This window comes from Pyrus communis, chromosome 2 (genome assembly GCF_963583255.1).
Source record: "Pyrus communis chromosome 2, drPyrComm1.1, whole genome shotgun sequence".
Taxonomy (NCBI): domain Eukaryota; kingdom Viridiplantae; phylum Streptophyta; class Magnoliopsida; order Rosales; family Rosaceae; genus Pyrus; species Pyrus communis.
Genome location: NC_084804.1, coordinates 27,083,857 through 27,100,280, shown reverse-complemented (window position 1 = coordinate 27,100,280; position 16,424 = coordinate 27,083,857). Strand labels below are relative to the sequence as shown.

Below are 16,424 nucleotides of genomic sequence, written 5' to 3'. Positions count from 1 at the left end.
TGGGAAAGCATGTGCAAAAGGGGAATGCATGTGGCTGCAAGATTTTGTGTTAGGTGATGGGTGCATGTTAAGTGATAAGTGATTATGATAAGTGATATGATAAGTGATGATGATAAGTGATAAGTGATAAGTGATAAGTGATATGATATGTGGTTATATGATAAGTGGTGAATGATATGTAATGATATGTGGGAGTGTGGTTGAAATGAAGAAGTGGAATGTTGGAATGTTATGCACGGCTAAGGATATAGGAAAGGTTTAAATGTCCTAAAACTAAAGGGAACAAGGTTCCAACACTTTGGTCTTCAATTAGGTCTTCAATTTCGTCCAACACTTTGGCTCCAAGCATAAGCTATCCATCCTTAGCCCAAAAGTGCTCCAAAAGTCTCCAAAATGCATCTTTTTGCTCCTTTAGCCCTTTGGACCTACAAACACACGAAAATAGCTTAAAGGACTAAAATAACTAAAGAAACATAACGTAAATGCACGAGAACAAGCCATTTAAGTCGCATGAATATGCTCCTATCATTCAGCCGTACAGGTCACGTTAGGTGACTCTGGCTGACATATTACATGGCATTGATTTGACATTTCCTGAGCACTTGCATTCTATTTAGAGGAATTTAACATGGCATATTGCCGAGCATGACTTATACATATGTATATTCTATTTTCTGGGAAGTATACAGGTTTTACGGCGAGAGGTTAGAACTTTGTTTATAAAATGATTTTTGAAAAGCTTTGTTTTTGCCCACTCACGCTTTCTGTTTTGCGCCCCTCCACGTTCTAGTTGGCTAGCACTTTTGGTGGCTCCCCAGAGGATTTTCCCGGCATATCTGATACATTATCACCAGTGTAGGACCACCTTTGGGTGTGTTATATAGTGTTGTTCCTCCCGGACTGCATTAAGTCTTCCGTGCTCTGAACTTTGTTTTTCACTCTTCCATGCTCTGAACTTTGTTTTTCACACTTACGCTTGCACATGTATGTTATTATCTTGTGTATAGCTGGGTTTTCATTTATTCGTACTTTTATTTTTATTACTTGTAGCTTACGCACTGTGCACATGGCTACGTCACTTCCACGTGAAGGCCAGCATGCCCTGATCTCGGTCGGGGTGTGTCAAATTGGGTTCATTAGACTTTAGGGTCATGAGTGAAAAAAAAAATATTTAAAATGTGTTTATTTATTTATTTTTAATCAATATAACATTTTAAAATAATAAAATTTTCATTTATGTCAGTTATAACCGCCAGAATACTAGAATAATAACCACCAGAAAGTAAAATAATAAAATAGTCAATTTCTGTCGGTTATAACCGCCACCATTAACTTAAAAACCGCCAGAATCCGTCACTAAATATCCGCCAGGACTTTATGTCAGATATAACCAACAGAATTTTTCTAATATCCGCCACTAATTAAATGATGTGTCGGATATAATTTATCTGACATAATTTTTATAATATCCGCCACCATCATCCGCCACCTAAAGCTAATATTGTAGTAGAGGTGGCAGCTAGTGGTGAATGGAAAAAGGATTTTGTTTCAAGAAGAAAGGCCAAAGAAAGAGAAGAGAGAGAGCTATGGGCATCTCCAAGAGGGGGTTTGTGTAAAAGTGATGTAAAACCTAGTATTTAAGTGCTAAAAGAGGCTACTACAAGATGCCAAGACATTGCAGTAATTGAGCATTTATTTCACACGTTTTTTATTTATTTCTGTTATTGGTCTCTTAAATGACCATATTCATCACCATATTCAATTGTACACAATCTCTCAGTACATCAGAATCTGGCCTTATTGAATTCTCTACTTTCAACACCATTTTGCCTTATTTGCCACCAAATGGACTCTAAAATACAATTAACTGCACATTAACACAAAAGAGGGTAAAACACAATTAATTTAACTCAAAAAGATCACAAAGAGACTAGGAATGGATGGTATAAATTTATGAAATATATGAGTTATCACCATATATACTCATCATTTCACTAAACCACAAAGACAAAACAAACAAACTGTTAGAAAATATAAGATAGGATGTTGTTAGACTCAACTTCTTCATGAGGACAATTCAGATCTTCTCCCTCATCTCTTACGGTTCTACAACTATAAGCTTGAGGCTGTTAGAAATTTCTTACATAGTAGTCAGGATGGGTTTTGACAATTTGCACATTTTCATTGGAGCATTGCTCGTTGCCTACCAACATTGAAATACAAAGCTTCGTTTTTGGTTCTCTCCAACTCTGAAGGGTTTTGACAATACTATATTCCTGTCTTTTAGTGCAAAGATAACTCTTCAAACCATTTCCGACTTTTATATGCCAAGACAAAGGCCAATGTGTCTGCCATGCCAAGCAAAGGACCTCGTACAATGCTTGCGCAGCCTAAGAAAGATATGATTAATTAGTCATTGTTGACAAATATGTTATTAGCCTCAAAGATATTGGGCAATAAAGTTGAGACAAAAACTTTGCCTTCCTGTATGCAAATCCGATGTTATGGCTTGCGTCACTTTAGTTGCCAAGACCTGATATGGAAAAACCTAAAACGGATTTTGATCTCATCTAAATTCTCTTTGTGATTTTGGATCCTCACATTCTATCCGTTCATCGTGCATCTTGTAGTCAGAAATCATTATAATTTTTTTTATTTAAAATTAAACACAAACCGTACCTAACGAAAATTGACCACACGATGTACGATGAAAATATAAGATAGGATTCTCACAAAGAGAATCCGGAGAGGATCCTCATCCACCTAAAACCATGTTCTCCAAATATTGCCTCAGACAGCCCCTAGTTTTGGAACATGTGCTACATAATCAAAGTTGTTTGCTAAAAATTGAAATCTATAAGGAGAATGGCTCTCCAGTGCCCTGAAGAGTTGCCTCTAAATCTAATCTTCACTGGCTTTTACCATATATATTCTCTGCCAAAGAATATTGATCTCATTGTTCATATCGTCAATACAATTTTCAATCAGTTAAGTTAAAATTCTTAGAGCTCCACTTTTTGTGACAAGTTAATTGTTATAGCATGGAAGGCAAAGTTTTCACAGAAGAACAGGAAACACTGGTGGTGAAGTCATGGGGTGTGATGAAGCAGAATGCTGCTGATTTGAGCCTTAAGTTCTTCTTGAAGTAAGTCTGTTTTACATAACTCGCAAATTTAGCCAATACAAAGCTATAATATAGCACCCAATTCTTCCGTTTCGTTCTTTTTTCATCTGCACTTCATAGTTTATATATGATGTCAAAAGAAAGGTTTTGAACCAACTGGGACTTCCATTTGCAGGATCTTTGAAATTGCACCATCAGCTCAGAAGCTGTTCTCTTTCTTGAGGGACTCTAATATTCCGCTTGAGAAGAACCCAAAGCTCAAGCCTCATGCCATGTCTGTATTTGTTATGGTAAATATAATTAAGCCGCTAGTGTGATACTATTACATACGAGTTAATTTAATTAACTTGGGTTCGATCACTAATCCTTGATTTGTGTTCCAGACTTGTGAATCAGCAGTTCAACTCAGGAAAGCAGGCAAGGTTACAGTGAGAGAGTCAACCTTGAAAAGATTAGGTGGTGTCCACTTCAAGTCTGGAGTGGTAGATGAACATTATGAGGTATATGCTTCACCATAACTAAGTACATAAGAATAATGTTTGTCCTTGCACGCGAAGTTTTGCGTTCGAATTCTTCTTTTCTAAATATGTGCCTTAGCGAACAATTTATTTTATATATAGGTGACCAAGTTCGCATTGTTGGAAACCATAAAGGAGGCCGTACCGGAAATGTGGTCACCGGAGATGAAGAATGCATGGGGAGAAGCTTATGATCAGTTGGTTACTGCTATAAAATCAGAAATGAAGCCTCCCCTTAATTAGCCACAACTCTTTACAAGTTCTTTTCTTAATTTGTAACTTAATAAGACGGAAATACTATCTGCCTCTATTTGTTTGGTTGTTTGTTAGGCCGTACCGGAAATGTGGTCACCGGAGATGAAGAATGCAAGGGGAGAAGCGTATGATCAGTTGCTTACTGCTATAAAATCAGAAATGAAGCCTCCCCTTAATTAGCCACAACTCTTTACAAGTTCTTTTCTTAATTTGTAACTTAATAAGACGGAAATACTATCTGCCTCTATTTGTTTGGTTGTTTGTTCCTATCTTTTGTTAATATCTAAAACACCCTCAATATTTTAGTGTCGTTCTAAATTAGCATCAATTTTTTTAGGATTTTTATCACAAGTAGTCCCTCAAATTGACTTTTAGCATTAAGATGGTTCCTAAAAATAAAAATCAATAAATGTAGTCCTTGTATATTGATGTTGCAAATCAATATGGTCATTCCAATAGAATTCTGTCAAATTTTCAGTTAGTGTGCTGATGGTATATATTTGAACCCATATGTATTGCCACATGGATAAATTATTAGAAGCTTTACAAATTTTAATTAAAATCATTTAAAACTAAACTCAAAGTGATTAAATAAAAAAACTTAAAGCTGTTCAACCAAAAAAAAAGGTTGCATCTACTTTCACAATGAGGAAGACACAATTTGTGCCAAGGAGAGAGAGCCATGGGCAGGCTAGAGGCAAAAAGAGCCAGAATTTTAAATATTTTATAAGATATTGAAAAATATCATGTCAGAATTACAAGTTAGAGTTCAAGTAAATGTGATCGGGATAGTAACAGAACCATAATTGTATGTGAAGGAGGGTTTCTCAGATATGTAATGATGAGATGTTTGGTCAAGTCCTATAATGAGCGAAACCCTCATTTTGTGTTGCTAAGACATGCACCTAAGGAAAAAGTCTTTGGAACTGAAGTTAGCCGAGGAACCAAGTGACATGCCCGCCCTATTAATTGAGTGCCAGCACGTAGCAGTGTTGTCAGTAAGAAGGGGAGCCAATAGTTTTCTCACTTGTTTAGTAAAGTCAAGTTTTTGCCTTATCTAGCGGGTGACGACAATGTGGAGTTGGCAGCGGAGAAAGACTTGGCATTCAGACGAGCCGCCGGGTGGTGTGGTATGTAGTGATTTAGTACACCCATCCAAAATGGCTCCGAAAGGAACAAAAATGTGTGTGCCGCACTCACGAGGGATTGCCAGTGAAATATTGGAGGAAGGTGGGGATGTGTTAAAAATATGTGTGCCGCACTTACGGTTCTACAACTGCAAGCTTGAGGTTGTTAGAAATTTCTTACATAGTAGTCATGATGGGTTTTGACAATTTGCACATTTTCATTGGAGCATTGGTCGTTGCCTACCAACATTGAAATACAAAGCTTAGGTTTTGGATCTCTCCAACTCTGAAGGGTTTTGACAATACTACATTCCTGTCTTTTAGTGCAAAGATAACTCTTCAAACCATTTCCCACTTTTATATGCCAAGACAAAGGCCAATGTGTCTGCCATGCCAAGCAAAGGACCTCGTACAATGCAACATGTTAATAGCCTCAAAGATATTGGGCAATAAAGTTGAGACAAAAACTTTGATTTGGATTCTCACGTCTTTTCCGTCTATCGTATATCGTACGGTCAGAAATCTTAAGATTTTTTTTTAAAATTAAACACAAATAGTATTTAACGAAAAATAATCGCACAATTTACTATAAACGAATAGAATATGAGGATCCTTAGGATCCTCGCAAAGAAGATCCGAAGAGGGTCCTCACAATGAGTATCCAGAGAGGATTCTCATCCACCTAAAACCATGTTCTCCAAATATTGCCTCAGACAGCCCCTGGTTTTAGGACATGTGCTACATAATCAAAAGTTGGATGCTAAAAATTGAAATCCATAGGGAGAATGGCTCTCCAGTGTCCTGAAGAGTAATCACAAAAAGAATATATATTCTCTGCACTGGGTTTTACTATATATATTCTCTGCCAAAGAATATTGATCTCATTGGACATATCCTCGATACAATTTTCAATCATTTAAGTTCAAATTCTTAGAGCTCCACTTTTTGGGACAATTAAATTGTTATAGCATGAAAGGCAAAGTTTTCAGAGAAAAACAGGAAACACTGGTGGTGAAGTCATGGGGTGCGATGAAGAAGAATGCTGCTGAATTGGGCCTTAAATTCTTCTTAAAGTAATTCCGTTTAACATAAACTTGCGAATTTAGCCGATAGAAAACTATAACATAGCACCCAATTTTACCGATTCGTTCTTTTTTTTTTTTCATGTGCACTTCATAGTTTATATATGATGTCAGAAGAAAGGTTTTGAACCAACTGGGACTTCAATTTGCAGGATCTTTGAAATTGCACCATCAGCTCAGAAGTATTGAAGTTTGAATGTCTATATTTCATTACATTAAACAAGATACAATGAAAACTCATATATATGAGCGGAAGAAAAGGAGAAAACAGAAGCAGAAATCAAGGGACAACACTTCCTTGATTTATGCTTTACCAACAACTAAAGGTAAGGGCAATCTGCTAACAACTAAAGCAAGGTAGAAAATCCCTTGAATTAGTGAGAATGACAACTATGATAGCCATACACAACCATGACAGCCATACTTAGTTGTTAGACTGCAATGCACCATACATACACCTATGCCTGCCGACTAGGGTTTGGGATTTAACTTAGACTAACCCTAAAACTTCTTCCAATACTCCCCCTCAAGCTGGATCAAGGGGATCAATTGATCCGAGCTTGGATAGGAGGTGATGAAAAGTGGTAAATGACAGTCCTTTGGTGAAGATATCTGCAAGCTGATCATGACTGCGAACGAAGTGTGTAGCAATTACCTTGGACTGCACTTGATTCCGAACATAGTGACAGTCAACTTCAATGTGTTTAGTTCGCTCATGGAAGATAGGATTTGATGCGATGTGCATTGCTGCTTGATTGTCACAATGAAGAGACATAGGTTGCGGATGAGGAAACCCTAGGTCCAAGAGTAGAGTTTTGAGCCAAGTAAGTTCACATGTCGTTGATGCCATAGCACGATATTCCGCTTCTGCACTTGAGCGTGCAACCACACTTTGTTTTTTGCTCTTCCAGGTGACAAGGTTACCCCCTACGAATGTGCAAAAACCCGTGATAGACCTGCGATCGAGAGAGTTCCCTGCCCAACCTGCATCTGTATATCCTGAGATCTGAGTATGACCATTATTGCGCATAAGGATCCCTCTACCAATAGAACCCTTTAGATAGCGAAGCACACGGTGAACAATCTTCATGTGATCTGTGTTTGGAGCATGCATGAACTGACAAACAAGGCTCACAGCATATGCTATATCAGGACGAGTGATAGTTAGGTAAATGAGCTTGCCAACCAGTCGCTGATAATACTCTATATTAGGAATGAGATCACCATGAAACTGCAGCTTCAAGTTGCTATTCAAGGGTGTCCGAGCAGGTTTACAATCTGTCATGTTTGCCTCATGAAGAAGATCAATGATGTACTTGCGCTGATTTAGAAAACAGCCCTTGTGGGAATGTGCCACCTCGATGCCTAAGAAATACTTAAGAGTTCCAAGATCTTTGATAGCAAATTTGTGACTGAGATATTGCTTAAGAGCACTAATCTCAGAAACATTATCACCTGTAACAATTAGGTCATCGACATAAATAAGTACAACAAGTTTACCAGATGTGCCCGATCGCACAAATAGAGAGGAATCTGCATTGCTCCGAGAGAAACCAACTCCCTCTAGGACGTGACTGAGCTTGGCATACCATGCTCGGGAACTTTGCTTGAGTCCATAAATGGATTTATGAAGTCTGCACACCAAGTCTGGATTGTTTGATTGAGGATGACCCGAAGGGATTTTCATGAAAACTCCTTCTTCTAGTTCCCCATGTAAAAAAGCATTTTTAACGTCCATTTGGAAGAGAGGCCATGCATTGTTAATGGCAACAGATAAGAGCACCCTCACTGTATTCATCTTTGCCACAGGTGCAAAGGTCTCTTTGTAATCCACTCCATAAGTCTGAGTAAATCCACGAGCAACCAATCGAGCCTTGTGTCTTTCAATCATGCCATCTGAATGGAACTTGATCTTGTACACCCAACAACTTCCTACAGCCTTCTTTCCCTTAGGAAGCTTCATGATGGTCCAGGTGTTGTTCTTGTGAAGAGCTTGAAGCTCTTCTGCCATAGCATCCCTCCATTCGCTATGTAATCTAGCTTCTTGAAAGCTTTGAGGTTCATAGGTCTTGGTAACTGTATTAAGGAAAGCAGCAAATGAAGGTGACACTTTGCTGTAATTAATAACAGAAGTCAAGGGGTGCCTGACATTATAAGTTACATAATCATTTAACTTGGGTGGGAGTCTCCTCTCACGGGAAGGATTTCGACGAACTGTGGAAGGTTGAGCCACTGGTAGTTGAGCAGTCTCTTGGTTGAAAGGACTTCTTGAGGGTTCAGATGAGATAAGTTCATCAGGGGCCACTGGCTGAGAATGGACCTCATCCAGTGTTTGGTCCCTTAAGACATTCGTTGCATCTTCTTCACATGGATATGGCATTGGAAACAAGTCAAGCATTTTCTCCCCCTCTTGAGAGTAGTCCAGAGATTGAGTGAAGTAAGGCATTGGTTCCTCAAATCTTACATCTCTTGAGACAACCATCTTCCTAGTTGTGAGATTGTAACATTTGTAACCCTTTTGAGTAGAAGAGTAGCCTAAGAAAACACATTTTGCAGCCCGTGGTTCTAGCTTGTCACGTTTCTGTGCTTGAATGTGAACAAAGCATGTACATCCGAATACCCGTAAGTGTGACAAATCTATCTGTCTGCCTTTCAGAATCTCATAAGGTGATTTAAAATTCAAGACCTTACTGGGCAATCTATTGATAAGATATGCAGCAGTAAGGACACCTTGAGACCAAAAATTTTTCGGCATGTTCGAGTGAAACATCAGTGCCCTAGTTTTTTCAAGCAGGTCTCTATTCTTCCTTTCTGCTACCCCATTTTGTTGGGGCGTTCCAACACAACTGGTTTGATGTAATATGCCATGTGTGCTTAGATAATGAGACATATTATGGGACATATATTCGGAGCCATTATCTGATCGTAAGACATGGATATTTGAATCAAATTGAGTGTTTACAAGTCTATGAAAGTCTTAAAAAACTTCCAGCACTTCACTTTTAAATTTCAAGGCGTCGATGCCAAAGTTGTTGTTCTTGAATCAGGCTTGAGGTGACTTGAAAAGCCTTGGGAGTTTGAACATGCTTGGAAAGGTAGTAAAGGCCGTTTAGAAAAAAACCTTCACCAATCGTCTTCTTGGTGGTGATGTCCTGAAAAATCACAATTTTGGGAGAAAAAATGGCAGTACAATTTAGTGAGTTTGTGATTTTTCCAACAGATAAAAGCTGAAAGGGGAATGAAGGGACATAGAGGGCCTCTGACTCGACATTACTAGAGATCAAATGTATTTTTCCTTTCCCTACAACCATGGCACCCTTGCCATTAGCAACTGACACTTGGGATGGACATGAAAGTTTTTTAAAATCATACAGATTTGTGGACTTGTTGGTCATATGATCAGTGGCTCCTGAATCTATAATCCAATAATCATGTATATTACCTATTTTAAGAGCAGTTGAGAAGGATCGCAAGATACCTGGAATATCTTGTTGTGTCATGCCTTCTTTCCCAGCCAAAAAACTAGCAAGCTGTCCAAGTAGAGCAGCTGGTTTGTTGTCAACCTGACTGGTTGATCCTTCATTCTCCCCACCACCTTGTTTCTTGTGAAGAAAGGCAGCAAATTCATTTATCAGCATGGCCGGATTAGATGTGAACATCTGTGCTTCCTCGGAATGAGAAGTCATGGTATTGTTTGCCTTGGGTGATGGGTTGTGTGCTCCTCTAGTAAAGCTCTTGTTACTGTCTCTCGAGTGCTTGGGCCTTAGTTCAGGATGAAGGATCCAGCAATGGTCTCGTGTATGTCCACCAGTATCACAATAGCTACACTTCACAGTAGGTTTCTTTCCTTTATATCTTCTCTATTCACTAGCCCTATGGTTTGAGAAATATACCCTAGATTCTGGTATATTTGACTTTAATTCCACAGTCATGATTTTTCTGCGAGTTTCTTCCCTTTGAATAGTGGCGCACACACTTGAGAAGGAGGGAAGTTCAGGATTCATGAGAACATGACTCCTGAGATCTTCGTATTCAGAGCTCAAACTTGCTAGAAGCTGAAAGATTTTATCTTCCTCAGCTCTCTTGATCAACACGACAGCATCAATGGTGTGTGGCCGATAAACATTCAACTCGTTCCACATGGTGGTCAACTTGCCAAGATGATGCACAAATGAGTTCCCTTCCTATTGTAGACTAGCAATATCCTTCTTTAGTTGGAACACTCGAGCTGCGTTGTTCTGATTCCCATACATCTCTTTGAGGTTTTTCCAGATAACGTACGAAGATTCTGCATAGCTGAAGATTTCTGCAATTTTTCGATCCATAGAATTGAGCAGCCATGACATGTCCAGCTGGTCCTTGCACAGCCAATCGTTGTAACCTGATGAGGACACATTAGGCGCTGGAATCGCGCCATTAACATAACCAAGCTTTGATCGTCCTCCTAACGCAAGTGTGACAGCCCTCTCCCACGGGAGATAGTTGAACTCATTTAGTAGGACCGAACTGAGACGTTGATTTGGATTAATATCAACGTCTAGATGAGATGAAGAAGACGCAGCATGCGAATTTACTTCTTCGCCTTACACGGAGCTCCCTTCAGCCATGATAGAGAAGAAAGAGAAACAGGAAGACGGTACTCAGAAGCAGATCGATGGAGATCACTGCTCTGATACCATATTGAAGTTTGAATGTCTATATTTCATTACATTAAACAAGTTACAATGAAAACTCATATATATGAGCGGAAGAAAAGGAGAAAACAGAAGCAGAAATCAAGGGACAACACTTCCTTGATTTATGCTTTACCAACAACTAAAGGTAAGGGCAATCTGCTAACAACTAAAGCAAGGTAGAAAATCCCTTGAATTAGTGAGAATGACAACTATGACAGCCATACACAACCATGACAGCCATACTTAGTTGTTAGACTGCAATGCACCATACATACACCTATGCCTACCGACTAGGGTTTGGGATTTAACTTAGACTAACCCTAGAACTTCTTCCAATAAGAAGCTGTTCTCTTTCTTGAGGGACTCTGACATTCCTCTTGAGAAGAACCCAAAGCTCAAGTCTCACGCCATGTCTGTATTTGTTATGGTAAATATAATTAAGCTGCTAGTGTAATACTATCACATATAAGTAAATTATAATTAACTTGGGTTCGATCGTTAATCCTTGATTTGTGTTCCAGACTTGTGACAGTTCAACTCAGGAAAGCAGGCAAGGTTACAGTGAGAGAGTCAACCTTGAAAAGATTAGGTGCTGTCCACTTCAAGTCTGGAGTTGTAGATGAGCATTATGAGGTATAAATTATCAGGCTTCAAGGGATTTTATCTAAGTAAATAAGAATAGCGTTTGTCCTTGTACGCAAAGTTTTGGGTTCGAATTCTTCTTTTCCAAATATGTGCCTTATCGAACAATTATTTATTTTATATACAGGTGACCAAGTTCGCATTGTTGGAAACCATAAAGGAGGCCATACCGGAAATGTGGTCACCGGAGATGAAGAATGCATGGGGAGAAGCTTAGGATCAGTTGGTTGCTGCTATAAAATCAGAAATGAAGCCTCCCTTTAATTAGCCACAACTCTCTTTACAAGTTCTTTTTTTTCAATTTGTAACTTAATAAGAAGGAAATACTGTCTGCCTCTTTTTGTTTAATTTTTTGATCCTTTCTTTTGTTGAGCATCTAAAAAACCCTCAATGTATTAATATGGTTCTAAATTTGGTTTTTATTACAAATAGTTCTTAAAATCGACCCATTATATTAAGATTGTCTCTAAAATTGAAAGTTGATCAATGCTGTCCCTGAATATAAGTGCTGCAACTCAATGTGGTTTTTTCATTAGAGTTCTGTCAAATAATCTACTAGCGCACTGTATGAACTTATAAATCCAATTAAAAAGCGCTATGTGGATTATGTTTTATTTGTGAGATAGAAATGAGTTTTTTTTTTTTTTTTTTAACAGACGATATTATCCACAATAAAAAATAGGGGATTGATTTAACTTCATAATAGGCTAGTAATAATTTGGTTCAAAATTCACCTTTGCCGAGAATCGAACCTATGACTTCTCACTTACAAGTAAAGAAAAATACCACTAGACTATAATACTAAACGGCAAGCCACAGCCACCCTTTAGGCCACCGTTCCCATCCCTCCCCAGCCACCCCAACCCACTCAAAGCTGCCAAAGTCCACCACAACGGACGACTTCTCTCTCCCTCTTTCACGACTCCCTGATCAAATCTCCCCTCTGCGCCCAACCATCTTCCCTAACCCAGCGCCCCACCTTCTTCCACGACGCCTCACTAGCAATTTCCAGTTTTGATTTTTCAAGATTTTTTTTTTTTTTTTGGTTGTTGTTGTTGTTGTTTAGACATCCCCAATAATTCCATAGCTATATAAATACCATAATTTCTGTAATCTTCATTATCTATGCATAATGTAGTCTGATAAGTCAGAAAGCCCAAAATCAATAAGATTCATAAGTCAACAGGATTCATAACAAAATGAGAGTAAAATTTTAACCACAAGCTGGCATGACCCCCTTGTTCAATTGCATTGACAATGGTCAAAACCGGGAGAAGATGAGACCAAGTACGAGGGAAAATCGGTTCGATTACGATCCAAGCGATCAAAAGTAGTGGAAAGAACCAAAGAGTCGAGAGATCCCAAGGGCCAAAACGACAAAAGATTTATTTATTTCTTTCTATTTACTCAATTTATAGTTTTCAGATTTTTGAATCTTTTTGAAAAATAATAACTTTATATAATCCAAGGGTCGGAATTTAATCAGGTAAAGTGGTCCAAACATGTGCCACATCAACACACAAACAAATTATTTGACGAAATTCTACTAGAAGGACCACTAATTTGTGGCACTCATATTCGGGGATGACGTTGATCAAATTTTAATTTCAGGGACTATTTTGATAGGGTGGATCAATTTCAAAGACCATTAATGATAAAAACCTTTCTAATAACATCAACTTTTTAAAAGTTTTTATCACAACTAGTCTCTGAATTGACCCCTACCATCAAGATGGTTCCTGAAAATAAAAATAAAGTATTATAGCCTCTGACTATTGGTGTTGCAAATCAATATGGTCATTTCGTTTGAATTTTGTCAAAATTTCAGTTAGTGTGCTGATGTGGCACATATTTGAATCCACAAGTATTGCCATATGGATAAATTATTAACAACTGTGTAAAAATTTAATTTAAAATCATTTAAAACTAAACTCAAAGTGATTAAATGAAAAAAAAAATTAAAAGTTGTTCAACAAGAAAAAAAAGGCTGCATCTACATTCACGATGAGGAAGACTCAATTCATGCCAAGGAGAGAAAGCCAAGGGCATGCTAAAGGTAGAAGGAGATCATCTGCAATGACCGAGCCAAGGACATCACCCAAGCTTGCTTGTCTCAAAACTTCTTCGTTCTTTGGTTATCTCGCTGTCTCAAAATTGGAATCGAGGGTTGCGATGGGGGACTGGTGGTGTGCCTGGCTCGGTGTCGGTCAGAGGTTGGGATAAGTTGGCGGTTAGGTTGAAGGGAAGCTGGTTAAGGTGGGTTGGTGCGGTTAGGGTGAGGAGGGGAGGGGTCCATGATTTGACGGTGAGGAGGAAGGATTGACAACAATGATGTCAGGGGTGGGGTATGGGTGGGGGAAAATGTGGCTTGGGGTGGGAGAGATGGCAAAATAATTGGCAAATTAAGAAACCCAGGTCCTGATGGTGGTATGTGCAGAAAAGGGTAATCGTGGTTGCGGTGTTTGAAGAAGAAGATGAAGATTGCAGATGATCTCCCCCTAGCCTGTCCTTGGCACGAATTGTCTTCCTCCATCATGAAATGCAACTTTTAATATTTTTTGTTGAACAGATTTTAATTTTTTTAATTTATTCATGTTGAATTGTTTAAAGACTAGTGGGTCGACCTATGTGTACATCGAACATACTAACAGAAATTTTGATAGAATTGCAACAGAATTATCACATTGATTTACGACACCCATACTTAGGGACTGCATTGATTAATTTTCATTTTTAGGGATCATTTTGATGGTACAAGTCAATTTTAGGGACTACTTGTCATAAAAACCCTAAGTAAATAAATGAAACCACCTTAAAAATGGTGTGTGTGTGTGTAAGTGTTGTGGGCCTAATTTATTGAATCATATAAAGGACATAGAGAAAGGGGGTGCGGCAATAGTAGAGAGAAAGAAAGAGATGTGTAATTGTGCGCTGTGTTCTATTCCACCCCATTGTGTCTTTATTTATAGTAGTAAGGAAGGTTAAATCCTAACCCTAATAGGATTACAACTCCAATAGGATAATATCTAACCCTAGGGAATATTCCAAGATATCCTTAGATACACTAGGATTTACACAATCAAATTCCTAATCTAATAGGACTACAACACTTCCCCTTGAGTGTGTAAATACTGAAGCAAATGGCGTATCAGGTCTTTAGAGATGAAGTAAGTACAGTTGATAAAGTCCTCGGCACGATGAGAGAATGCGAGTCTCAAAACAACTGAAGAATGCATAAAAGGTAAAACTCACAAAACTACGCTATGGTAAAGCCCAAGGTAGGAGAAAAACCCATAGACTAAGGAGAAAAGTGAGAAGTTGCATTAATTCAAAATTATACGTCTTCTGGACACAAGTAGAAGAGCTCACCAAGGTATAACCAGCTAGGATGGGTGCCTGATATGAAAATTAACTTGACACACAAATTAAACCCTATTGTTGACAATTGTAGTATATATGCAAGTAGGGATCGTTCTAGACTGGGGATTAACTAGGGATGCTAATCAACACAAATAAGACTCAAAAACACTAAACTAGACTTTATAGATTCAAAACTAACTTAAAACACTCAAAACAGCAACAAACAATAAAAAAAGACTCAATTCTAGACCTAACAAGTGATTTTGACGAAAATAAAAATTAACTTGACTCAAAAGACTTAAAAGAAAACAGATTTTGACTCAAATAACAAGACTAAATGAAAGGGGGATTGTTTTTGATGAATTTGAAACTTAAAACAGAAACTTTGCATAAAATACTTTGTAAAAACGAATTTGGTGAATTTAAATGGGTGAAAGGCTAATTAGAGGGTCCTTCTCCACACATGATATATACATATAAACCAATTTCCAGTTATTATTCCTTTAGACTATAAATGAGAACGCCCCAAGTTAATTGCATCGCACAACCAACCATTAGATTTTCCTTATTTCATTGAATTGAATGAATATGCATTACAACCAAATTATCTTTCTCAAGTTCTCTATATGAAATGCATAATAAAGATACATATCAAAAGTCATTAAGTTCTTTGAAAATCATAAGCATTGACAAGGCATTCATCACTATGAAACGCATGTTACTCATGCCAAGGATTCACTTAACACGATTGTGACTAGCAACCTCCACTACTTTTAAATATAAGTGAATAACTATTACATGAAACTCCCTTATACTCTAGCATCAAATTCATGCATGCAAATTAAGTGTCAACCCTCAACCACATACATAACCAAGTTTTGATTACTTAGATAAGCAAATCACATTCAAGACTCAAGAAACAATAACTGGATGTAATCAATTCATATAAAACATATAACCATGGCTTTGAATTCACCTCCAACTATAAAGAAATTATTTCCACATGTTCATCATAATTGAAACCAAAACATAAACATTGAACTAAAACTATGGATAGAAAGAACCCAGAAACACTCCACACTCCAATGGCATGCACGGCACTCCCTTGGATGGTAGATTGCACAAGTCTTCTTCTCCTTCCTTCCTTGCTGCGGCACTAGGGTGATGTGGTGTGAACTATGGTGTTTGATGGTTGAATGTATAAATGAATGAATGAGTGAATGGATGATTTGAATGGTGCGGCAAGCACTTATATTTATAGGGCTAGGGAATGTACAATTTTTGAAGGGAAAAGGATTGCACAATCCTAGGAGGAAAGGGTTAATGCTTTCAGAAACCAAGGGGGAAAGGAATAAGGAATACACGGCAGGGATTGGGGTTTCTAGAAGGGAATAGGTGCGGCACCTTTGTAGGAACAGATAGAGTGTTATAGAACCATATATTTAGGTGTTCTAATGTGAAATTAAGTCCCCTTTGTAGCTGGAATTAAGGTAGCAAAAGATTAGGATAGGATAAGATAAGGTTGGATAAGATAAGATTGGATAATGTTCCTTATTTCTTGCTCTTTCCTTATCTTCTTTGTCTTTGAACTTGTTTCTCCAGATTTGTAGCATGTTCCTAGCCTCTCTTGACTTCAATTT

The 16,424-nt window shown here is 38.0% G+C and overlaps 1 protein-coding gene and 1 pseudogene across 1 annotated transcript; both read left to right on the top strand.

Moving 5' to 3' along the window:
• The first annotated feature begins 2,930 nt into the window (after positions 1 to 2,930).
• LOC137726185 (anaerobic nitrite reductase HBII-like) lies at positions 2,931 to 3,959 on the top strand. The gene is made up of 4 exons (XM_068465067.1): positions 2,931 to 3,145; positions 3,300 to 3,414; positions 3,508 to 3,624; positions 3,745 to 3,959. Exons 1-4 carry the CDS (start codon positions 3,042 to 3,044, stop codon positions 3,883 to 3,885), a joined length of 477 nt encoding a protein of 158 aa, XP_068321168.1. The 5' UTR covers positions 2,931 to 3,041; the 3' UTR covers positions 3,886 to 3,959.
• A 2,034-nt stretch (positions 3,960 to 5,993) lies between these two features.
• On the top strand, positions 5,994 to 11,692 carry LOC137727044 (anaerobic nitrite reductase HBII-like; annotated as a pseudogene).
• Positions 11,693 to 16,424: the final 4,732 nt, after the last annotated feature.